The 24,803-nt window shown below is 36.8% G+C and overlaps 2 protein-coding genes across 3 annotated transcripts in view; one reads left to right on the forward strand and one right to left on the reverse strand.

Moving 5' to 3' along the window:
- Positions 1-15,077, forward strand: part of necab2 (N-terminal EF-hand calcium binding protein 2) — an 83,768-nt gene extending 68,691 nt beyond the window's left edge. Inside the window, exons 9-13 of one of the 2 annotated variants that reach the window (XM_026926982.3) lie at positions 2,377-2,433; positions 7,849-7,961; positions 9,746-9,823; positions 10,361-10,452; positions 13,576-15,077. In XM_026926982.3, coding sequence (XP_026782783.1) covers positions 2,377-2,433; positions 7,849-7,961; positions 9,746-9,823; positions 10,361-10,452; positions 13,576-13,604 — 369 coding nt within the window. In that variant the 3' untranslated portion in view covers positions 13,605-15,077. The remainder of the gene's footprint in view (positions 1-2,376; positions 2,434-7,848; positions 7,962-9,745; positions 9,824-10,360; positions 10,453-13,575) is intronic. The other variant, XM_026926983.3, reaches the window with a different exon arrangement.
- A 451-nt stretch (positions 15,078-15,528) lies between these two features.
- slc38a8a (solute carrier family 38 member 8a) lies at positions 15,529-24,217 on the reverse strand. The gene is made up of 10 exons (XM_026927572.3): positions 23,929-24,217; positions 22,658-22,856; positions 21,496-21,652; positions 20,212-20,316; positions 19,715-19,772; positions 18,536-18,650; positions 18,104-18,251; positions 16,896-17,080; positions 16,535-16,586; positions 15,529-16,421 (listed from the first exon to the last, which is right to left on the reverse strand). The coding sequence occupies exons 1-10, from the start codon at positions 24,121-24,123 to the stop codon at positions 16,319-16,321; spliced, it is 1,317 nt and encodes a 438-aa protein (XP_026783373.3). The 5' UTR covers positions 24,124-24,217; the 3' UTR covers positions 15,529-16,318.
- Between the last annotated feature and the right edge of the window lie 586 nt (positions 24,218-24,803).

Here is a 24,803-nt window from a genome sequence, read left to right on the forward strand (position 1 = left end):
GTTCATTAGTTAAATTTGTTTTTAAATAGTAAGTTCACTATGTCTCCACAGTGAATTTTAGTCCATGCACGAGTGTAATGTTTGGAAACCATAATGTGGCAACAAGATGATTGCTGATGTGTAGATACTTATACAATCCAAATGGTATAAATTAATACTTGTATGAAAAAGTTCTGAACTGTTGGTTAGGACAAAGTACATGTTAAACTTTGTAGTTTAATGCAACAAAAATGTTCCGTATAATTACAACAAAAAACTTGATGAAATTACTTCTCAACCTCAGTGAAAAATGAATGCTTCATTACTGACTGTTAGCTACTCTTCCTCAGAAACATTACATTTTCATCATTTAATTTGATTATAATCAATCATCTTAGTGAAGCTCTTCTGAGCTCTTTCATATACTTCTTATACTCCCAGGCCTTATTGATGGGTTCAGACTCTTAGTTCTCATTCTCATAACTATATATCTTTCCTTTTAATTTCACTGTAGTTACTGAATGATTCATAGTACATATTAAGTAATATGCTTTAAGATGAATAATAACTATAGTAAGTCATGAGCTTAAAGAGTTAATCAACCCATGCAAGCTGCTGCCACATAAATGGGTACAGCAGGATATCAGTCCCTCTTCTGCAATAATGATCATAGCACATGATGGTATACAACCACTGGGTTAGAGAGGAACAGCCTGACCAGCTCGGGCTTACAGCTGAATGAGGCATCACTCTCATCACAGAGCTCTTGTTATCTGTATAATGCAATCCCACTGCTCGGGGAAAACGCATTTCCTTCACTTCCCGCAGTGGCATCCTTAAGACCTCCATCCCTGGATCTCCTGCCATTCACCCCCACAGTGACTGCCATCCTGACCCATCCACCACATGATGGATAAGCCATCATCTCCGGCCTCTACAAGAGATCTCTGCAGATATATAGCGTCATTAGCAACCATTATGCTTTCAGCTCTTTCAGCTCTCTTCGAGTGGAGTGCTGACAGTAGATCTTAGTCTCCATCCACTCCATTCATATAATGGTGTGAAAATGCTTCTCATGGTGAGAGAGTAGACAAAGCTAGATTTTTACATGCATAAATTTATAAGCATAACATTTGTCAGTGATTTACCTATGTGCTCCTATCATAAGAACCCTAATTAATATTCAGCATGATATAGGTGAGACTTTACTTCCATCTGATTTCATTCTTCCAAATTCATGCTTCCAGATACCTCACTGAGGGGGAGATTGGGTCATCCAGATGTGTCTGTTTAGGCAACAAATCTGTTTTGTCCAGCCTGCAGGAGTCGTTAAACACAACAGTAATCAGGGAAGCAGGGACCTTTTAATCTGATGAGAAATAGACTGTCCAGTTATAATAGTGATTAAGCTGTAATTAATACTTATCCTGTCTGTCAGTTGTTATATGTGTCCTATCTATTCTCTAGCCAAGTATGAAAATCTGGATAATAAGCTTTATCTGTCTTAAAAAAATTGTTTGATAAGAACTGAAGTGTAAGTAATGCTCAAACATTCTTGGAAAATTGAACAAATCATTTATTAGGTCAAGACTGTGCATAACCTTTATAGAATTCATAATTCATGAATTATTACTTATGTATTCAGAGGCTTGTTGCAGGAATACTCTGACTTTTAAGTTTATTATGCAGTTTCCCAATGGCATACTTTGCATTAGACTTGCAAGGCCTGAATATGAATCAGTAGCATTATTAAGGGTGGTACATGTTATTTTGCTTCCTATATAGGTTGTTCCTATTCACAATACAAGTTATTTTTGTGTGTGTTGTGTTTGAACCAGAGAGATTGGAAGAAAAATTAACACCATCTGATTTGCAGCTTAATTTTATGCATTTGAAAAAAGCGAGGTTGAACAGCAGTTCATCTTTGATAGTTACACATAAGTTAATTAATTGCAAAAAATAATGCATAATAATCATATAATTAATAATAATTATTAATAATAAATGAAATATGCATAGCATGTTTTCATGGAGCATATCTTAAGTTGCATCTCAATCTCAATCTTATCATTATAAAACAGTAAAAATATAAGTAAAAATATAAGAATTAAAAGCTTTCAGAGGTTAGAGGGTATGAGGGTTTAAGAGAGTGTGAAAGGAACTTATTTATTTCTGTTAGAATACCACCTGGCAGCGGGAAGCTTGTATTACGAGAAGCTATTTTGTTAACGTTTGATCCATTTCTGTGCCCAGACTGAGAAAGAAGGCGCTTATGGTTAAAGCATGCACTTATCTCTCTGACCTCAGGGTCTGTGTGGATAAGTAGCTGCAGCCGAAAACAACTGAGGAGCAAAACTGATTTCACGAGTGGTTCTTCTGTCTTTATTCCTGTTACAGACAGTCTGGTTTGACCTGCATCAGCGGCTAACCGACACTGATGGTACAGCTAGCGCAGTAAGTACTGGGGCAAACCTCATGCATGTAGAACATGCCATCCATCCATTATGTGGATGTTTTCCCCTGGACTTTACTTAATTGGCTGCATGAGATTTGTAAGATCCTACTTTTGGTGGTAGCATTATGAGCTGTACACAGATTATTTGAAGACAATACACAGCAACTCCTAGCATGCTGTGACACACACTAGCACCTGACCTGCCGTGTCTGAGGAATACATTACAGATCTATCTCCATTCATACAATCATCGAATGCTTCTACATTCATTTCTTCCCCATAACCTCAAGCATGAGAGCCATAAGCAACCTGGTACATTATCAGTCCAACCTTCTAAGTGCTGGGCAAAAAGCTGCTTTTGCGGTCCACAGACAGCGCATTCCATCAATCTTTAATTGCATTTTTGGCCCAAAGGAGTTTTCTGCCCTTCTTAGAGGAAAAGATATGCATAGGCATTTGGTTCTTAGCATTTTGAGTAGGCCTGATAATTGCCAGAGGTTGTGTGATTGTTGGAATTTCATAAAACTACATGACTTACTTTACAAAATGCAGAATGGGAAATGAAACCTCAGTGAAGGTCATGCACTATGACACCAGTTCACTGCACCACCAATAGGATAAAAATTCACGATTTATACATTCACTTATCCTTTTGTATTTGCAGCATATGTGCTCCGTCCTTGTGTCAGAAATGATGGATTGTTTATGAGAACTGATGCTCTTTGGTATGTCAGGGTTAGCATGGTAGAGAGCTGGTGTGTCATGGAAGCACTGTGCACAGTTGCTGATAAAAAATACATGTTAATGGAGCAGCAGTGCAACTACGCTTCTGCTCCCCCACCCAAACTACAGCTCTGAGATCCATGTATAGTGAGCTTATCTGCATCCTGCCTCTGATTTGCGCAAATATATGTGGTGCATGCAGGGTTGTGAGGAAATTGAATCACTCTTCCTTTACCCCCATTAATCCTTGTTAGCTTTTACACTCAGTTGTCGCGGCACAAATAGAATTAGCGCTGCATGATGGCTCCAGCTGTGTGTGTGTGTGTGTGTGTGTGTGTGATTATTTGTTGTAGATTGGACCTAAGGGATATTTTTTACAATTTTGACAAAGTTGCTTTATTATTCACATCTAAGAGTTTACAAGCATCTGAAACAAAAAAAAAAAAAAAAAAAAAAAGAGGCTGATGTTGTAATGCTTGTAAATGCACAGCGAGTGGAAAAACAACTGCTTTTGATGTAAAACTGTTGATCATTAGTGTCATATTAATTTGATTGATGCTTGGCAAACTCACGAGACAAAATGAAAGGATGTTTCATGTTGTAAAACATAAAATACCATGCAATACAGTAGAAGGTCATGCCTTAAACTGAGTTAAACTGCCTCATAGTCATTAAAAAAGCTTTTGCTGATTTCTATCACTTTGCTGATTGTAGTTTCAGTGGCTGCTTAATTATAGCCCTGTGGCACATTTGGCTGTTATCCCACTTAATTGCCACAGCATTCACAGCAGCTATCACTGGCTTATTTGAATATATTTGCATGCATTTTTTGTTGCATTGTGTTTACTCAGTCATAAAAGGAATATTTCATAAACATTTTTACTTATATTTCAGTAGAGAGGTGACCAAATATGAATACATTGTTCAGAAAGGACAGATAATGTTACGAAATGTAAACAGATACAAATACAGATAAAAAAAAAAAAATAGGAGACACCCTGTTGTTTTTGTATTTGTTTGTTTGTTTGTCTGTCTTCTGTGGTTGGCTCCAGTAGCCTGACCCAACTACTGCTTTACTGAACTCCAAAGAAAAACATATTTCTATCATATTTCTATACAAACTGGCTCGAAATTCACAAAAGAAATATTTATAGAGCTGCCACTCAATATAACCCACACAGACCACACACTGTGCCCAGGGCAACATATTTCTACTTTTCATCATTCTTCATCTTTGCTAAATGAAAATCTTACTGAAATGTCATACAGGCATTATAATGACAGGAGCAGCAGTAGCACTGCTTCCCAGCGTTGTAGTAGATTCTGACAGGATGTCCAGTTAAAATTTTCTGATCATTCTGGAATGCAACAAAACCCCAAAACTAAAGTAAATCTGATAGAAATATTAGTAAGTGGCTTCTGTATTCAACTACAAACAGAAGTTGATTTGGTAAAGACTTTATTGTTTTGAAAGACATCAGTGGTTTGACTTTTTTTTTTCAGCATCCATGTGTTTTTCCAGCGTTTCCAGGGGCATAATGGTACGATTCACATTTAATTAAAAAAGCAGTTAGTGTTGCTGCCTCAAAGCTCCAGGGTCCTTGTTTGATCCTGAGCTCCGGTGGGTGGACTTTCTGTGCATGTTCTTCTCATGTCTGGATGGGTTTCCTCTTGGTTCTCTGGTTTCCTCCTACCTCCCAAAAACATGCCAGTAGGTGGACTGGCTACTATAAATTGCCCCTAGGTGTCAATGTGTGTGTAGATGGTGCTCTATGATGGTCTAGCATCTCATCTCACTCCCACCGAATCCTCCACAACCCTAACCAGGATAAAGTGGTTACTGAAAGTGAGAAAAAAAACATTGTGATGTAGGCCATGCCCAGGCACCTGGCTAGCTCAGCTGGTAAAGCATGGCACTCTTGATCTCAGGATTGTGGGTTTGAACCCCTCCCTGGGCACTAACCCCAGCTACTAGTGCTGCATTCTCAGTGCCAAGCCCAGAGTGGCTCAGTTTTACACTCCTACTGTGTAGACCTCTACCACCCTGAAGGCAGTGCAGGTAATGCTGTGGATGAGTTACGCCCACACCTAAAGATTCTCAACCCCAGTAGATGTACCACATGAACCTGTTTCTGGCATTAAGCAGGTGTACTAAACACCCTGAGACGTGATAGCCCCCCTTTTAATTGGACAGCTTGTCAATGCCAGTCCTGAATCTGCTTGATAAGGAGGCTATCCAGGCCTATATTCTGTTCAAGCTCCTCCTGGGAGGGAAAGCTTATGAGTAAACGTTCTGACAGTCTTTTATGGCTTCACTGCTGTGTATAGCTGTAGCCTCAGCAAGTTTTCAAGGCTTCACTATGCAGTATTCTAAGTTTCACTGGCTTTAATGGTTTCCATGCATGCCTCTTCTAGACCTGCATGCAGGCATATACATCATCAGGCTTGTCGATATGAAGGAAGAACAAAGGAAAGGACAGGAGGAGAGAGGCAGGGAGAGAGATAGCAAGAGCTTGGCAGAGGTTGGTGGGGGAGCAAGTGAGAAGGAGAGAGAAATTGAAAACCCTGGAGGGAGATACATAACAGCTTATCTGAAAGCCATCCTGCTCATTTAGGGCCATTATCATGGAGAGGGCTGCAGAAAGAGCACATACATTGCCTAAGATGCAAGCTTACATTATCAATGTTCAACCCATTCCATTCTCCAAGTCTAGCCCTTTAATCCTGTTTAAGGGGAGCTCAGTATGTAAATATATGCAAATGATTATGAGGGGGGAAATGAACCTGTGATTTACACACCATTCCAAGAGCAGGAGAGATGGGTGGAATGTGGGAGAGAAAGAAAAAGAGGGAGGATGGTATTCCCCAGTTTCCATGGAAACTGAAATTTCCATACTCTTCTTTTGAGGTTGCATCCCTGTGTTCGACTCCCAGTGTAGACCATATCTCACACATTAGTACATCGTTCCACTCACACGCTACAGCGTACACATCACAATATAGACCCACAGGAACTTCTACTAGCAATAGAGCTCAAAGCATGAAGAGCCACTTTCAGACAGCTTAATTTCATGCATTATTAAAATGCAACAAAAACTCGCTGTAGTCCCATAAACCTTTTTTTACTTATAAATAGAATATACATTTTGACAGCATAGAGCATAGACATGCCTCATACACTGAGAAGGGGAAATAAAATTTCAAAAAATTCCCATTACTCAGTGCTCAAGACTCAGCGTAGTGTCTGTTTGCAGGTGTCCTGAATAAAGCATAGCATATAACATTCTATGCAATATGCAAATCCTGGGCAAATACAACCTGCAGTCAGATAATTCAATAAGAAAAAGCTATAGAGAGAAGGTGAAGAATATGAAATATGTGAAAAATATTATGAACTGTAATTTGCGAGCCTTCAGGGTTTTAACAGACTACAAAGATGTCCCACTGAGCGCAGTGATTGTTTATGGTTACTTTATGAGGCATCTTCACACAGTCCGACAAGCTCACTGGGGTTTAGCCTAGCCTTTGATGGCTCCTTGCTGTTCAAGAAAACTAACAAATTAATGAAAGCCAGTCAGTCCAAATTGAGCCCTTTCAAAATAATCCTGTGGTTAAATATCAGGGAAAAAAGATCACAAAATTTTTGTTTTACTCAAGCTTGAACTGAATTTCTACTTCCTAAAAAAGGGCATGTGGTTATTGTGACTGATGTTGGGCTGGGATCAGTAATAGAGTTTTCCTGATTGCATTTTAAGGTGTGTTGTGTTGCATAGTGCTGTTGATGAAATTTCACAGTTTATACTTTCAGGATTCAGTTTGTTTCTTGTCCAGGCCCTGGGGAAACTAGCCTTTGTAATTGTGCTGTAAAACAGAACTACTCTTTGTTACTTTGGAACATTATTTGAGGATTCACAATCTAGGTGATATCCAGTAGGGATGCATCAGTGCAGATTTCAACTCAATTGCCACAAGTCATCACACTGCAAAAATGTCATCTTAACAAATTAAAATATCTGGAATATAGGTGAATTTATTCGCATTATTATAAACAGTGGCAGTGCGTAAAATGTTAATCTTCATGATGTCCTAGTTCCTCAACTCCTTACAGTTTAAATTCCATTGAAATATCAAGTACTTCTTTTGAGTGACCAACAATTTAAAAGAATGTTTCTATTTGAAAGATGTTCCAATGATTTGGTCACGTTTCTAGATGCTGTGCAATTATGGGGCAGCATGCTCGCTGCCCCATTTAGCTTCATAGAGTTATAATTGCAAGTAGTGGCATAGTGGGAACTACAAGTTCTAATACAGTCTTCTTGCTCTAAACAGTGCAGTAAATAATGAATTGCTCTTGAAGAACCTTTTTGTTATTATGTGCACTTATGAATCTCCTATTCATAGACATTATTATTTTTTCACAGTTGCTCTTTTCTCTGGAGAATTCAAGAGGTGTGGCTAGAATGTTATTTAAACAAATGCATTAACAAATGAGATACATTTTAAACCCATTTAACTGAGCTGCCTCATAAAACCTTATCATCAGGGAGCATAGTTATTATTGCCTGGGATTTGAGATGGCACTCATTAGCCAATTTGATTCTTTATATTCTTTCAGTTTCAAAAGCACTATGCCACTGATTTCCTTAATGTGTTATATTTCCTTATTATATACTCCCTCTTTCACCCTGCAGTCCCTCTACCTGATTCGCCAAGAGATGAAGGTATCCCAGAAGCAGCTGGGAGAGTTCTGTGAGGCTCTGAAGCAGTATCTGAAGAATGTCTCTGCCCAGAGGGACTGTTTCCAGTAAGTGTGTGTGTGCGCACTTATGTACTAATGATCTGAGCCAATTTTATCTTGTGTATAATACTTTCTTTATTATTTTTTCTTTTGTAAACTGTCCATAATCTGTAAGCAGTCCATCAAATGATTGTGTATGTCATTTCCTGATATTATTTATTTTACTCTGTCATTACCTTTGATCCAGACGAAGACTCCAGTGAAACTGGGTGCCCGGTAACCAGAGGCAACACTGTTTGGCCAGATGTTATTTTAGCTCATGAATTAATGATTAAAAAAAGGAGGAATTAATAAGTAATTCTGTGACCTTGATGTGGTTTTGAAACCTTGAAATCTATGCAGCGTGACAAGCAGAGAATTTATGCTTAGTTTAAATCATCTAATTATGGTACATAGTCTTAATAGTTGCAGATTGAAAGTTGGGACACATTTACAAAATTGAAGAAGTAATACAACAAACCTCCAAAGCCCTTAATTTGCTCCAAGGGCCTGCTGTACACTATATAGTATTTCTTTCATTACAAGGGATCCCCAGCCAGGAGCATCTGATGACCAAAACTGAAAAATTCCACATAAAACATGTTTATGAGATGACTTTGCCAAACCAGAAGGAATTAAGGGTGTGCTTTGTTAAGTTATGGAATAGATACTGAAAAGGCATCTGCAAGGGCTTCCAAACAGGAACATCTACTGAACTGCTTACACAGTTGTGACAGTCAAAAGCAGAGATTGAGAAACACACTTAACTTGGGGTATTTCATAATTTTTGTAATAATTTCCCTCAAATCAATAAATTTAGCATATGTCTGTGTTTGTGTGAAATACATTTTAATGTCTCAAAGCCATTTCCATGTGTATATGGCTGTAAACAAGTTGTGTACAAATCACAGTTGGGTGCATCTTATTCATTTTGTCAAATAAAATATTTATAGAAGGACATGGAAGAAGAATATTTGTGTTTGGAATATTTTGTACTGTTTGTTAGAGGTTATCCTCAAGGATCTGGTCTAATAAAACCTTAAGGTTTTTGACAGAATATTTTACTGCCATTTTTCTAAATAATGGATCAGTGAAATGTTCAGGTTCTGAATAGTTCTCATTACTCAGGAATTGACATGTAATTCATTTCCTGGGTCTTTCCCCTTTTACACATTCTCCCTCTAACATTTTTTTCGGCATCTTATTCATCTTGTTTATTTCATTTCTTTACCTTCTTAAGAGTGTTTTTGGGTGGGATGTTCAATTCAATTGAAAGACACTCATAAACTGTAGTTTATGAAGGATTCATAAATTTCAGTCACACTGATGTTGCTCAAATGTGCACACACAAAAGCTTTTCCAGTCCAGTAGCTCTCTTTCTAAGCAGGTGTTGTCTGATAAAGCTAATTTAGAACATTCACAGCATGGTGTGTTCAATAAAGTAGTGCAGTGCTTTATTAACAGAGCTGTAAGCACTAGCCGCAGGATTACTGCCTCTAATGAAAGCTGTGAGGCGGTCAATACACACTGTCAGGTTTATCTACACATATGATGTAAGCTGCATGCAATACAAAGAACTACTGCCATCCAGTGGAGTCTTGCATAGGACTATAAATTATGACTTAGTGTCAGTACTGCCAGTGGAGAATTTCATTTCTAAGTTACTTAACTAAAATATAAATAGACTGTTTTGTTTCATTACATTAAATCCTAGCAGGAAAATTAGTTGTTTTGCACTCTACTTATGTTGGATTTTTTCTCCTGCTCTGTTCTCTCTCTCTCTCTCTCTCTCTCTCTCTCACTGTCTCCAGCGTGACTGCAGTGCGGCTTCCTGACGGCCTCTCTTTCGTTGTGTATGAGTTCTGGGATGGGGAGGAGGAATGGAAAAGGTTCCCCACTTGCTTTGTAAATCTGTATCAGTGTCTGTTCTCTTGTCCAACACCTTGTCCATAACAATCTAAAGTCATTTTCAAGTCTGAACTGGTTTCTCTGCAGTGCTGTTGTGCAGTGTTATCCGCAGTGCTTACCTACTGTACTATAGATTAGGGGTTTTATGACTTATTGATGCTTCTGGGGATGTGCTGTGAGAGGAATTGTTCTCTCTGGCTCTCCAGCAGTGGATGCTTTATTAATAATTTAATCAAACATAGATTTTAGCAGATTGAATAGAGGAAGCTAATGGTTAAATTAGGTACAGAACGTTATAATGTGTTGTATGATATTCCTAGAGAGGAATAGTCTCAGTTGTGAGTGCAATGTGTGACTCATTTCATATTGCGTTCTGTTGTTTCAAACATTTGCTGGTTTAATAATTATATTTTAATTTTTGACACTATCTATCTATCTATCTATCTATTATTAAAAGTAGGCATATTTACATAGGCCACTATTTGTTCACCTCTTTTCTGTATGTGTTTGTTCATCAGACACCTCCAGAGTGCAGCCTGCAAGGCCTTCCAGCATGTGAAAGTGGACACACTGTGCCAGCCTGAGGTCATGTCCACTGTGGCTGTGCCAGGTGAGGCTGCTTGAGAACTGACTGAACACTTATGCTATTTGTAGTGCAGTATTTTTATGTTACCCAGGTGGCTTTCAGGGGAACAAATGATGTAAGAGGTTATTTTTAAATATGAAGGTAGATACAATGTGTAGAAAGGTTCAGAGTAGACAAAAAAAGACAACATTTAATGTTTGTCTGTCGAATTCAAATTTTTCACTCAAACAATCAGAAAAACTGCACACACACATACATATACAGTTATGCATTTTTGGTCACCAGATCTCAAGCCAGTTGAACACCCATGTGAGATGATTTTGGAGCAATGTTATATATATGTCAGTTCCCATGAACAGCTACCAAATGCAAATTCAACACTTGCAATCAACTCCACACCGTTTATCTCCTTAATTTGTCATGAAATTATAAGGAAACAGGCCACACCTAGCCATGAAACTGCGTATCAGTCAATTGTCCAATTACTTTTGAGCCTGTGAAAATGGAGGGACTGTAAAAAAATGGCTGTAATTTCTAAATGGTTAATATTTTTGTTAAACCCCTTGAATTAAAGCTTGATAGCTTCATTTCAAATCCATTGTGGCAATGTACAGAGGCAAACATTTTGTCACTGTCCAAATACTTATGGACCCGACTGTATATATTTATATATACACTCACCACCCACGTGAAGAGAAACACCTGTACACCTGCTCATTTATGCACTTATCCAGTCATGCGGCAGCAGCACAATGCATACACTGAAAAAAATAAAAAGTTGAATTAACTTAAAAAAATAAGGCAACCAGCTGCAAAGCATTTTTGAGTTTACTCAACTTCAGTGGTCGAAGTTGTGCCAAATCATTTTTTAAAGTTCACTAAACTTATTTGATTAAGTTAATTATACCTTCCTCAGTAAGTTCACCTAACAACCAATCTAACTCAAAGAAACGAGTAAGCACAACGACAGAGGTCCTGAAGTTCAGTAAACTCAAAAAAACTTTGCAGCTGGTTGCCTTCATTTTTTTAAGTTAACTCAACTTTTTATTTTTTTAAGTATATGAAGATCTCTAACTCGCTGTCTGAGCTCATTTGAAAATATAACCACGTGCTATAGAATGAGTTTAATCTTTTAGGAACATATTGCACTTTATAATCTAGGTGTGCTGTTTATTTAGCTTAATTTCAATAATAACGTTAAAAGAAAACTTACCTCGACCAGATGACGAAATCCACTCTCTTCGTCAGCGTAATCGGAGAGGGAAACCCTGTGCAAGTTACCGGGACGACAGACCTCGCATGCGCAATAACAGGAAGTTAAACGGTTGAACTTAGAAATCAAAATATTAAGTTCTCTCAACTTAGTTGTTTATATTCAGTGGACAAAGTAGTAATCAACATGCAGTTAAATAGTTTTTATAAGTAAACTCAACACTGTGCTCAAAAGTTTGTCCACTTGACTTACAGTTTTAAACTGAGCTAACAATTTGCAAGTTGGATTTTTTACAGTGTAAAATCATGCAAATACAACCAGTCTAACTCAAAGAAATGAGTTAGACTGAGAGTTATAACTTAAAGAGTTTCAGTTAATGTTCACATCAAAGATCAGAATAGGGGAAAAATGTGATCTCAGTGACTTTAACCGTGGCATGGATGGTACCAGAAGGGCTGGTTACACAGATGTTCAACAAGTAATAAATAATGTTCAGTAACTAACAAATAGTCCTTATATTTATAATTGTCAGTTTGTCCAATTACTTTTGAGCCTGTGAAAATGGAGAGACTATGTAAAAAATAGCTGTAATTCCTGAACAGTTAATGCAATATTTTTTTTATTAAACCACATGAACTAAACCTGAAACTCTACCCTTCAATCATATCTTGATTGCTTCATTTAAAATCCATTGTGGTGGTGTACAGAGTCAAAATTACAAAAATTGACCCGACTGTACATACATACATACATACTGTATATGTATGTGTCCTTACAATTCTTGTGCGTAAGTAAATTTATATAATATAATATAATATAATATAATAGAATATAATAGAATAGAATAGAATAGAATAGAATAGAATAAGAATAAAACATTCTTGTCCAGTGGGCCTGAAATAAAAAATCTTTAATTACCAAAAATCCCTAATTTCTGCATTTTGGAATGGAACTCTTAAAAACACCATTAAACACAACTGATGCCATGATTAAAAGTCTGGAACAGTAATAAGATGAAGAAGATGCACAGAAGACCCACACAGCGAGGAGGATAATGAGGGAGGCAAGGAAGAAGCCAAAAATAAGTTTCAGAATTGCACAGTTTAGTTGAATCTTGGGGATATCACAATTTCTTATTAGATACCATGTCTACAAAAACAAGCTGTTTGGAAGAGTTGCATGAAATTAGCCTTTTCTCAGAACAACCCATAAGTATACCAATGGGATATTTGGAATAAAATAGTGGACTGCATCCACTGTAAAATATGGTGATGGATCATTTATGATTTGGAGCTGTTTTGCATTTAGTCCATAGGCTCTTTTGGCATTATTAATTCCACTAATACCAATATATTACAAGAAAGTGACATGAAACTTACATGTAAATAAACAGAAATAGAAACACCATTTCAGTCTCCAGATTTGAACTCTACTGAAAACCTGTTGTCTGAATTAAAGAAGGAAGCCTATATTTACAAAACTTAAGAATAAGAGATTGAAATGTTGTGTGGAGGAGTATTCAAGATCCTCTACAAGTGCTTTTCAGTTTAGTTAAATACTAGAAGAAAAGGCTCTGTGCTGTTATTCTCTCTGTGGAAGGCTTCATTAAGTATTAACTGATAAATTTTAGTCCAGTGTTTTACAAAACTCACTGCACAACTTAGGAAATGCAGTTGCACATCTGCTTCATACATCCTTAATTACACATACTGCATAATTAATATTACAATTTTCCTGTGATTACTCGGTATTTCTTATCTCATAATGTTAAACGCACATGTAACACTGGCTGTTATGTTGAAGTTTTTTATAAGTACATAAGTATACATTTACATTTTAGTAAAACACTGAAATTATGTCTATACTATTTAAAAACACCTAATATTAAGTCTGACCACAATGATTCTGATGCACTCTGTTCTCGCTCTTCCTAGCCGCTTGGTGCAGCCTTAGCCGAGACTGATTGGAGCCAGTGTGGACGGCCAGGGTGGAAGGCCTCATCTTACACCTGAATAGCCACGCGCCTCCTCTTTCCCTTCATATATACCCCTCTCCTTAAGCCTCTATATCTCCCATGATCTCTCTAAGCTCCCTCTATCTCTGCTCCCCTTTCTCCCTCTCTTTTGTAACTACTGTTTACATGCTGTTGGTTTGACTGCAAAGAATGTGAAATATCATAGCAGTCCTCCTTAATGCTGTTAAGGTTGCTTTCAGGAATAGTATGTAATACTCTCTGGACTGTTTTATGGCTTCTGGGTGGATCAAAACAGTGAAAATGAAAGTATACATATTAGTAATCTCTGGTTACAATAACAGAAATCTGAGTAATTTTAATCCCTGTTTGGTAAACTGCAAATGCACAAACATGCATTGCATTGCTGGTCCATTGCTCTGCTTCTCTGAGAACATCCAGCAGCTGAAGGTTTTAACATGTTATGGATGCTAATATCCGGCAGGGTGTAATGGCCAATTGATCTGCAGTTTTCAGCTAATAGTATTTAATCTACTTGGGCAAAGTGCACAACCAGAGACCCAGAGCAGCAGCATCAAATAAATGAAAGAATTGTGTAATAAATGTTTACTTAAATGAAGTTTACAGATCTAGACAAAACCTGACATGCTGAGAGAAAATAGTCTTGAAATATTTTAGCTTAAAACAGAACTATATGGATTGTTTATTGATAGTAAATATATTGGTTGTGGAACATTTATACTGAGTGAAATGAACTCATGTCCTCTAACACTAATTCCCATAAATCTTTTGTTGTGCATTTCATAACCTAATTTAGTGAACAGTTCACTGTTTACAAAGAGACTTACACAACATGATATGAAAATGAACTGTTAATCCTTATGAATTATATAACAATCAAAATCTCACCACCTCGAACCAAACAGCCTCATTACTAATTACGGCATGTAGGCTTGATGTATTTGTGAATGGAAATTTGTCAAATTGCTTGTGGGCTCCTGTATGATGTGAACCGGTCCAAACGAAGGTGAAGCAAATGTCCACAATACTGTGGAACATTCCTTGCCGTTTCCTTCCCCATGAAACTTGGCTTCACTTTCCCCATCCCTCATGTGAGTGCATGTTCCAATGAATGTCCAGTAACTTATCTGCTGTAGTATTTAGATATGCTACTTTCAATGGATTTTGTGCATTTCTTAATTTTGTATTACTTAAATTAGGAACACCTGAACTGAGAAATACATAAACATAAGAAATCAAGTATGAACAGGCACTTTTATGGCATTGTTTAACAAAACACTAATTCTTATACCTGTGTATGTTTCCGTAAAAACTAGCTTTCTCTTAAAATTGATTGTAGAGACTTATTGCAGGGATGCAAATATTATATTTGTCTTAACTTTGTTAACCTAGATTATGTAGTGATGTAATTCTATAGAATTAAAGGTCTAACGTGAATGAAAACTTGTCTCCTCTCTGATTTTTTTGTTTTTTTTTGGTTTTTTTCCACATCGTTCTGTGTAGACTCTACAGTCTGTTGTCCCTGAAGTATTTAAACCAGCCAGTCTGGCACCAATAACCATGCCAAGGTTAAAGTCACTGAGATCCCCATTCTGATATTTGATGTGAACATTAAGTAAAGCTCTTGACCTGTATCTGCATGATTTTATGCAATGTGCTGCTGTCACAATTGGCTGATTGGATAATTGCATGAATGAGCAAGGATACAGGTGTTCCTATTATGAGCAATAGCAACACCTGCTCGTGAACCCAGTGAGTATGTGTATACACTGGTCATCAAAATTATTTAACACCCTATATTTTTTAATACTCGGAAATTTGAAAATGGAACCAAGGAATATGTATAAGTGAATCGAGAAATGTTTAGTAAAATGAGAAATGTTATAGTCACTTTTACTGGAACAATCTAGAGCTAATTGGAAAAGCCAAATTCTTTATTTGGCACTCGTAGCAAAGCACGTATTTAAGTTTTACAGTTACTGCTAGCATTGTCTTGTCTTGTATCTATAGACTTAAAAAGTTTACACTTCAAGCACACCTGCCTTTAATAAAGCACTCATTTAGAGTCCCATTAGGATCTGAGCGCTATCAGAATATTGCTATTCTGTATCTTTTGGGTAGGTCTGTGATAATAATAGTGATTAAACTGTAATAAAAACATCTTACTGCCAGTGTGAATTTTCATTCATTCATTCATTCATTCATCTTAATCTTGGTCAGGGTCACAGTGGCTCCAAAGCCTAATTTTATTTTACAGAATCATTTTATATGGAAATCTCATATTGCTGAACAGTGAAAGCAGCAAGGTGTACACTGCCATAATTTCACAATTCAACACACTATTACTAACAGAATTTTGGAACAATAGGGAAGCTAAAGTTTCAAAAAGGGTAAAAAAAAAAAATAAAGACAATGGCGCTACAAAAGACTAAGGCTTAATACATAACTATTTTCCAAAGATTTTAAGGCCTTGTTAAATTGTTTCAAAGGATTTCACCACCTTACTAACAATTTTGCATATCATAAAACCTTACCATAAAAAAGATGTTATAGCACCATATATTAATATACTCATGGGTTTCCCAGCAATATTTTGTAAAATTAGGTACATTAATACTTTTGTAATGTTTAATTGAAAACAGAAGAGTTCCGTTTAGAGGTAGAGTTTCAAATGCTGACAAGAATCATAGCTTATGAAAGACCTGCATAATGGCAAAGAAAGTGCTCTGCCCAAAAATGAATGTGCCAAATAAAATTGTGATCATTCCCCATGCAATTAAAATCCACCTGCAAAAACAAAACAAGTGAGTACATTGGACAAGTGACTCGCTTACTGGCAAACTGCAATGTGTAAAGAAACTGTAATTAAACCAACAAAGGCAGTCTTTCACCGATCTCACCTGAGTCTTGCTGACATTGGCTGAGATTGCATGGCAAATATTAAACAAAGCCCTGCAAACAGAGACAATAATGATTACGTAAAATCAAAGCATTCCAATTCTGAACACATGAAAACTGAAGATGAGGTGAACTGAAAAATTATATAGCAGAAGTACCCAGTACACTGTAAAACAAAATGCCCAGTAAATGACCAGACATGTCTCATCATTCATTCTCTGACACAGTTGGAATAACTGTCACTAAGCATAAGCAAAATGCCAATTCTCCTCGTCATTATATGTTATATCACACTACTAATTCAGCTACAGCATACAGAAAGAGACTATGAGCACAGTATAAACCTACTGCTTGCAGTCTAACCTGGGAAGACAAAGATGAAGAATGCGCTAATGCCACCAATAATGCTGATGACTTTGCTGATGTCTGGAACAAACAGAGCAATGAGGAGAGTGATGATGATCCACACTGCAGTCAAGGCAACTCTGATGCAGGTCTCGTAAGACTCAGTCTCTCTGTGCCGCAGTAATGGATCCTGAATCACCAACCTGTGAAACATGCAGCGGAAAAACCGATGCACCACTAGAGACATTTAATATGTACAATTATTATTCTGAGTGTTTCAAATGAAGGTTAAAATATTAAACATGCATTCATGAAAAGTATTAAATAATGTGAATAAAGGTCTCACAAAAATTATCATAAAACCCCAATAACTATGTGTAGGCCTTGCCAAACATACATATTTTTAATCCAATTCCTACAGACTTTACATTCCAATATTCTGTGTTCTTGGGCTCATACATGCATCCCTTCTTTTTTCGAATATGGTGAGCTGAATTATTGTTAGAGAGCTATTTTTGTTTCGACTGACCATAGTAGATTGTTCTAATAGTTATCAGTCTACATGCTTTTAGACATGCATCTCTGTGCTTATTTTTTAGCAAAGGAATTGTGTGTTGGTTTTAGGAATGGAGATGATTGTGGTGCAGATCATTGCATATTGTTCTCTGTATACTGTTGTTCCTGCTGCTTTCAGGTCATCCTGCAACTCTTTTCGAGTGATTGCTGGCTCTTCTCTTACCTTTCTTAAAATTAGTCTGAGAGTATTTTGCGAAATCTTGTGTGGTGCACCTGACCAGTAAAGATTAGTTGTTCCATGAATTTTCCACCTGCATATTATCAAACCAATTGTACTGACAGGGTCTTGTACAAATGTTCAAGGGCTTTATGATGGCTCTGTAGATTTTTCCACTCGAGTTTAATTGTTTGATAATGTTATTTTGTTTAATAATATTGTGTAATGTAATGTTTTTAATATCGTATCCACATATGGTTTGGTGTGTAAATGTGTGTAAATTTGAAGTGGACATATGCACAGGAAGTATTTTAAATAGCAAAAAAAAGTGTCCGAATACATATTTCCCCTCACTGTATCATGGTCATTAAGGTGGAACGCTGTGTTGGAGTCCAATAGCACCATAAAAAACAATATTCATGAACACAGTTATACCTAGCGTTAAATCTATAAAGCTATAACACTCTATTATGACACATTTTATATATGCTACCTTCCAAGTAATAGAGCAATGGGGTAGATGGTGATAATGGAGACCCCAAAGAGTAACCTTGCAATGATCATAAGGACATCATCTCCACTGTATGACATCAGAACATCAGCAGCAACATTCCTCCCAAAGGTGAGATACCCATAGATACCTAAGAACTCAAAACAGAAATGTTCTTAATACAAGACCGTGCACTCAAAAGGAACACCACACATCACAAAATCTAACAAAACAATTACCATAAACCTGATTTAAATTAAAACTGTAATCTTTACTGCAAACAGATGATCTGATAAAATTCTAATGATCTAATAAAAAAAATAAACACTGCCAAAACTCTCCTTATATATTTATATATACTGTACATCATGTATACAAATACACAATGGCTGCAAAATAATTGCTATTATATTAAAATTAAAGGTCTAACCTCACCAGTTAGAGTGTAGATAACAAGGCAGATGAACATAGACAATAAAGAGATTATGACCCAGTTGGAGAGCTTCTTATTCCCCAAACTGCTGTAGACGGCAACGCAGCACTCATGACACTGGAGAAGGGACAACAAATCTAACTGACTGCAATAGCCTTGCCGAGTTCTCATACAATAACAATACGCTGTTTTAACTGATTACGTAATTTTGGCTGAGATTATGGCTTCCCTGCTGTTCACATAAAGCACGTTTTCTGAAAATTCAACAAAACTAACAAAGACATTCAACACCACCACTCTAAAAACATTTAATGAGTATGTAGTTCTGCAGGAAACTCTCTGGATCTCAAAAGCAACTACATACTAAAGTAATAAAACAAGGATGACTAGGCCTCTGCACACCTCCATATAGGCTCCATTTATTGTTAAAAAAATAAAATTGGTCTTACCATGGAGGAGAATAAGCTTATTTATTAATAATGGCCAATGTCAATCTAGTTAAACTGATTCAAATCAAAGAGGGCAATCTTTCTGCAGCATATTTCTATGATATGTGAAAAGGCAAATCACATTGGCAAGTGGAATATACCAAAATTGTTGAGGGATCGTGGGTCTTCACACTTGGCTTTTATTACACTTTTGGTAACACCCACTGTGCATTGGTTTTCTCAGTAAGCAATAAATGAGATTTCAAAAACGTATTATTTCATTACGCTTTCACTGTTTATGTGAATTGTATTTTCTCTAAATGTAATGATTATGGCAGGGTAAAGGGGTAGCATAAGCTATGAGCACCTGTTTGAAAACTGATGTCAAGTCAAAGTTTATTTATCATTTCCACAGTATGTCAAGACGTGCACATTGAAATGCTTGTGTAGAGGCTCAGGTAAATTGCTTACGTGTAATAAAATATAAAACACACAATTTATATAAAAATTATAATATATTATATTATAAAACATTAAACAAATGATAGAATAAAATAAGTGCAATAAGAGTACTACATACATATACTGTAATATATATATATATATAATACAGTATATTGTAAGTCAGTAATTGGGATACACAAGACAAGTATTGTACTACAAGGTGTAAGGTGCCATTCCAAGGTAAAATGGCAGTATGGAAAACTGTACTGCTACTCCTATTACATTACAATCATTACATAAAACATTCACCTGAAAGCCAAAGCAGATTGTGGGGATGACGTTGAATATGGAAGCCCAGAAGCCCATCCTAGGAAGAAAAAGGCCAGAACAACAGAGTGAGTTTAAAACATTAAAACATTGAGCAGAAATTTCTCTTTAACCCTAATTTTCCGGAGGCAAATAATACCTTTGTGTATGGATTTCCCATACACCTTTGACTTTCAGAGAGGCTGGAGAACAGGAGAAATATCACAGCACATGTAGAAAAAAAGTCTGTTAAACTGCCCTGATCCCTCAGTGTTTCATAAGAAAACTATCTGTCTGTCTGTCTGTCTAATTAGTTATTTATCCATGCAGTGCCCCTAGCCTATTTCTTAGAAAATCAATACATGTGACACCGGGAATGACGCGAAAGTAGGCACTGGGGGAAAGGTCTTTCAACAATGCAGAAACAAGTATCTCTAATCTTCAAGTAAATAATCCTTACACAGTCTTATTAAGAAATGGAAATGATTCCAAATACTCACCCAGTGTTGTATGAAGGGGACAGGTGGACCTCAGGGACTGTTCTTGTGTAATATCTTACAACAATGGCTACAGTCAAATAGGTGGCTGCTACTGTGCCTAATGCGCTACAGATGACATAACACAAAGGACAAATTATTTGCAAAATGTACATTCTGAGACATGTACACATACATTGATACTAATGTTTTTTCTAAGTGCATCCAGATGCTAGGTCTGAAGGATATCAAGCAATGTTAAAGGAGTACTTTGGCATGTCAATCTAATTTCTGTCTACTGTATCCGTAGCATATGTGCAATTGTGGAAATGTGCCAAAACATTTCCCTGTACTGAGAAAAAAACACTGAATTGAAACTTACTTATACAATTGAAGAGCACTTATTGTATTCCACCAATAAGCGTGTACTGACATGTACTAACCATGTAACGACTTCAAAACACTTAAAACTGGACAATAAATGTCTAAGAGACAGAAATGTCTAAGAAGAGACAGAAATGTCTAAGAGACAGAAATGTCTAAGAAGAGACAGAAATGTTAGGGTATTTAAACAAGGCTGTTCTTATGTATTTCTGCACAACTTTCAATTCAGTATAACATAATTTTGGCTACTTTTAGTTTTACATGTCTGTGTTTACCACAAATTTCTCCCCCTGAACAACTGAACATGGTGGCAAATGATTAGTCTACAAGATCATTTTCTGCATGCATATTCTCCCCACGTACACAGGGGTTTCCTCTTGATTCTCTGAACTCAATCACAAAAAGAGCTGAAGAAAAATTCCATATACCAAAAATGATTCACTTTGCACAAACAGTAAACAAAGTGAATTCAGCATTTGAGTGAATTTGACTGGTTAGAATTAAATAAAGGTCTGAAGGGCCTGAAATGCAGGTAAGAACCAGTCCCAGTGATTCAGACCATTGGTCCATTGATCATACAATGTGCAAAACTAGTAAAAAATGTATGGAATACCATTATCTTATGTTCTTTTGGGTGTCTGATGTGGTCTACATAAGGATTTGGTAATATGCTAGTAACACCTTGATCACTGGATTCAATAGTGGCAATCTCTCTTTATTCACTGTAGTGACAGAGGTGACAGCTTTTGCTTACTTTACTGACTACATAAAACCAATAATAGAAAAAGCTTGTCTCTCATTATGATGCCATCCACATCATACACTGTTCTAATCATTACTACTTAATTAATAGAATATACTATGGAACACATGAGTATTATTTACAAATCTTATCTTTTTACAAATCCCATGAAAGTTTCTCACCTGGTGTACTTCTGTATCCAAATCTCTTTAGGAATTGAGAGAGGAAGAATGACAAAGAGACACACAAGGAAAAGCGTAAACCTCTGGTCTGTGTACCAGTGATAAGGCATCGCGTTCCCAGCTGAATCTGTGATTAGCTCATATATGGAAATACTCACTGACACACAGCCAACAGAGACAGGGACAAACATTAGCCATTTATGAGGCCTTAAAATTGTCAGTACCAAGCATGTGCAGATAATTGGTTAGACAATATTCAATATTCAAAATATTATCATAATGGACACTCCTAATTTTCATCAGTGCTCTTCTATATACTGTATATCTAAGCTGAAAAAATGACTGGGAGTATAAATTATGTTGAAGCTGAATCCCAAAAAGGTACTTGCAGTTTGTTCAATTAAAATGCTACCCAACAAGAGTTTTTACTGCAACTATCAATTTTGATGGTGAAAGGTTAGAAAATTATCATCAAGTGCATATTGGCACCTAGTCTATGATAGCTTTAAACATTAGCCAGAGTTTGTGGCACATCTGTCACATTTGCACCAAGCATCTGGGTTTAGATGTTATTAGGAATCTAAGCATTCCCTCCAAATTCAATAATAATTTCAACAATAATATTATTACAAAGAGATATAATAGGAGGGTATCCCCACCATTTAGATTTTTTTCATAAGCCTACACTGTCCTTTCAAATTTGTACATTCATTTACAAAATTTAGTACTTAGCTTCAACCTGTTTAGCATTTAGGACTGTTAACAACCACTGAAACTAAAAAATTCAAACAAATACAGCCCATCCATTATTCAGTATTCTCTCCAAAGCCATGCAGGCACTGAACAGTCTAGACATCCTGGATCCTAGTGCAAGAAGAAGAGCATCCTAAATTCACATGCAACCTGACTGACAGATAATTAGAGACACCTCTTTATACTGTTTGGTTGGATGGTGGTGGACAAATTTTTTTCTCTCTCATTTATAGTGCCTGAGGCATGGCATTGCCCTGAGTATTTCCTTCTTCAGAATATATTATTCACTGCTGCTGAAATGTAAGGAAATTTTTACAAAATAATTTCAACTTAAACATCACCGACTCCACCTGTAAATGACCATTAGGGAACTTTGGGTAAAACTACATGAATAACTTGAATTATTTACATTTTTTAAGCTGGTCTGCCAATATAACCAGAAATGCCACACAGATCATGAAGACATTGAGGACGAAGCAGAGCTCACACAGTTTGCCTATAGCAGGCCCACAGAGGTGCCCCACCACAGCCTGGTACGTGCTCTGGCCACTGATGGAGGATGAGTAGCCAAGGATCACCAGTCCACTAACGAGGAATACGAGAGAAAACTAGCAGGGGAAAATGGCAGGAATTAGGAGACAGGTAAAGCATCATATCCCCACTGTCCAGCACTCTGAACAAATGCATACTATCTTGTATTTCAAAACAGTACATCAACATATATTATAGTATGGTGTGTTAAAAAGATTGTGTGTTAAAAACTTTTCTTTTCACTGGGGTGGTACCCTCAAGTGTACACCTTTTGTATCTTCAGTATGTATCTTTTACCTAGAAAAATAGTTTATCTTTAATGCTTTACTCTAAAAGATAATTACAGTCCAATTATGTACCATAATTTTTTAAAATGTATAATATATCCATGTTTCCAAGTGAATATATACATACTAAAGGTACAAAAGATAAGGGTACAACCCCAGGAGTATTAATGCCACAGTTTAGTACCCCTTTTTTCTCATAATGTAGTAGCTCTCAAAGTGTGTCCAGGGACCCTGTAAAGTAAAGCCAGGAGGTCTGTGATTTTTTTTTTATATATTGTTACTGTGGTGGAAATTGATGTTTATGTTTATTTTTTTCTTTCTAAGTTCTTCTACTTAATGGCCTGTTCGGCTGAATCAAAAAGCTTAAATCCAAACCACAATACCCCAAAAAATAGTAGGCAAATAAATAGTTACTTGGACCTTCCTAATTTGGTTCTGTTGGTGGATAGATCAGGATTGCAATAAATAACCAAATTATTACTGTAATCATTTAATAATCAGCTGTATACATTTGTATAGTGTGTTTACATTCATAAAACTGTACTGAGAGGGTTTCATTTGGGAATCTCAAGACCAGAGTAGTAAACAGCTCATAAAAACCACACCATAGACTGTATATCAGCACAACACATCACACCATACTACTTTCTCAATAGTTTGTGTATTTCTGAGTTGGAAGTTGTGGACGTGTTTGATTTGAAGTGGAAAGATTTAAAGACTACACTTCTACGTTCTTTCCAGCTTGCTAGAAAACCATTAAGTCTTACTTTAAATCTATAACTTTTTAATTAAAGCTGTATTTCTTGATCCTGGCTGATGGTGGGTGTTTTTAGACGTTGGTTAGAAAGTTCGCGTTACTCACCATCTCCACTGTGACTGCAGTGTGAACTCCTCCAGCTCGGGAGAAAGCCCAGGGGAAGCTGAGCAGTCCTGCACCCAGAGCGGACTTCAGCATGATGAACACGGCTCCGCAGAAGCCCAGCCTCGGGCTCGGGCTGGAAGTGCTCATTCTCGGCTTGTCGAAGACACCTGCGTCTCCTCCTGTCTGCGCCTCCATTCCTGAGTCCTGACAGGCCGCGGAACTCCAAGCGCTCGCACTTACACAGTTCACCAGGAGGGAGGTTAGGTAAGAGGGTGAACGGGTAGAGCCAGGGGCGGAGCTTGACTTGACCCAGGTGGGCCTGGGCGCTGACGTCACTACAGTGAAATTACTCCATAATAAATGTGTTTCATGGAGACCATATCCACAAGTGTAAATTCTCCAATAATAAGCCGCATTTCAAGGTGTTTGTTAGAGAGTTGCTAAGGAAAATACTAAGGCGAAGAAAACACTAACTTCTTGTGCCTTTTTCAGGATTCCCCTGTAAAATTATTACTTTGTATTTACTTATTGGTTTATTTATTTATTTATTCATTTGCTTACTTGATTTTCTGTTATCTGTTTTTTTTTGTTTGTTTGTTTGTTTGTTTTCTTTTTTTTTCTTATTTCTTTTTTGTATCACTTTATTTAGGTTATAATTTTTAATATAATTCTAAGTTTTCTTTCCCCTGGCTGTTATCTATGTTCTTTGTTATATTTCTTGATGTTATGTTGTATTGTATTTACATTTGGTATAGCATTGGTTAATAAAAAGAAAAATCTGTTTCATGGTTATAATTTACTTTTGGGGGGCAACATGGTGGTGTTTCCCTGGTCCTGAGCTGAGTTTCTGTTCATGTTCTCACCATGTCCGTGTG

This window comes from Pangasianodon hypophthalmus, chromosome 6 (genome assembly GCF_027358585.1).
Source record: "Pangasianodon hypophthalmus isolate fPanHyp1 chromosome 6, fPanHyp1.pri, whole genome shotgun sequence".
Classification (NCBI taxonomy): Eukaryota; Metazoa; Chordata; class Actinopteri; order Siluriformes; family Pangasiidae; genus Pangasianodon; species Pangasianodon hypophthalmus.

Bases quoted from the DNA above. Each gene is read 5' to 3' on its own strand.
- slc38a8a (XM_026927572.3), bottom strand. From the start codon at position 24,123: ATGGAGGCGCAGACAGGAGGAGACGCAGGTGTCTTCGACAAGCCGAGA. The intron at 19,773-20,211 runs GTGAGTATTTGG...TTTTCTTCCTAG, and splicing joins TCCCCTTCATACAACACTGG to GATGGGCTTCTGGGCTTCCA. The intron at 16,422-16,534 runs GTGAGATCGGTG...TTGTTTTTGCAG, and splicing joins CCAATGTCAGCAAGACTCAG to GTGGATTTTAATTGCATGGG.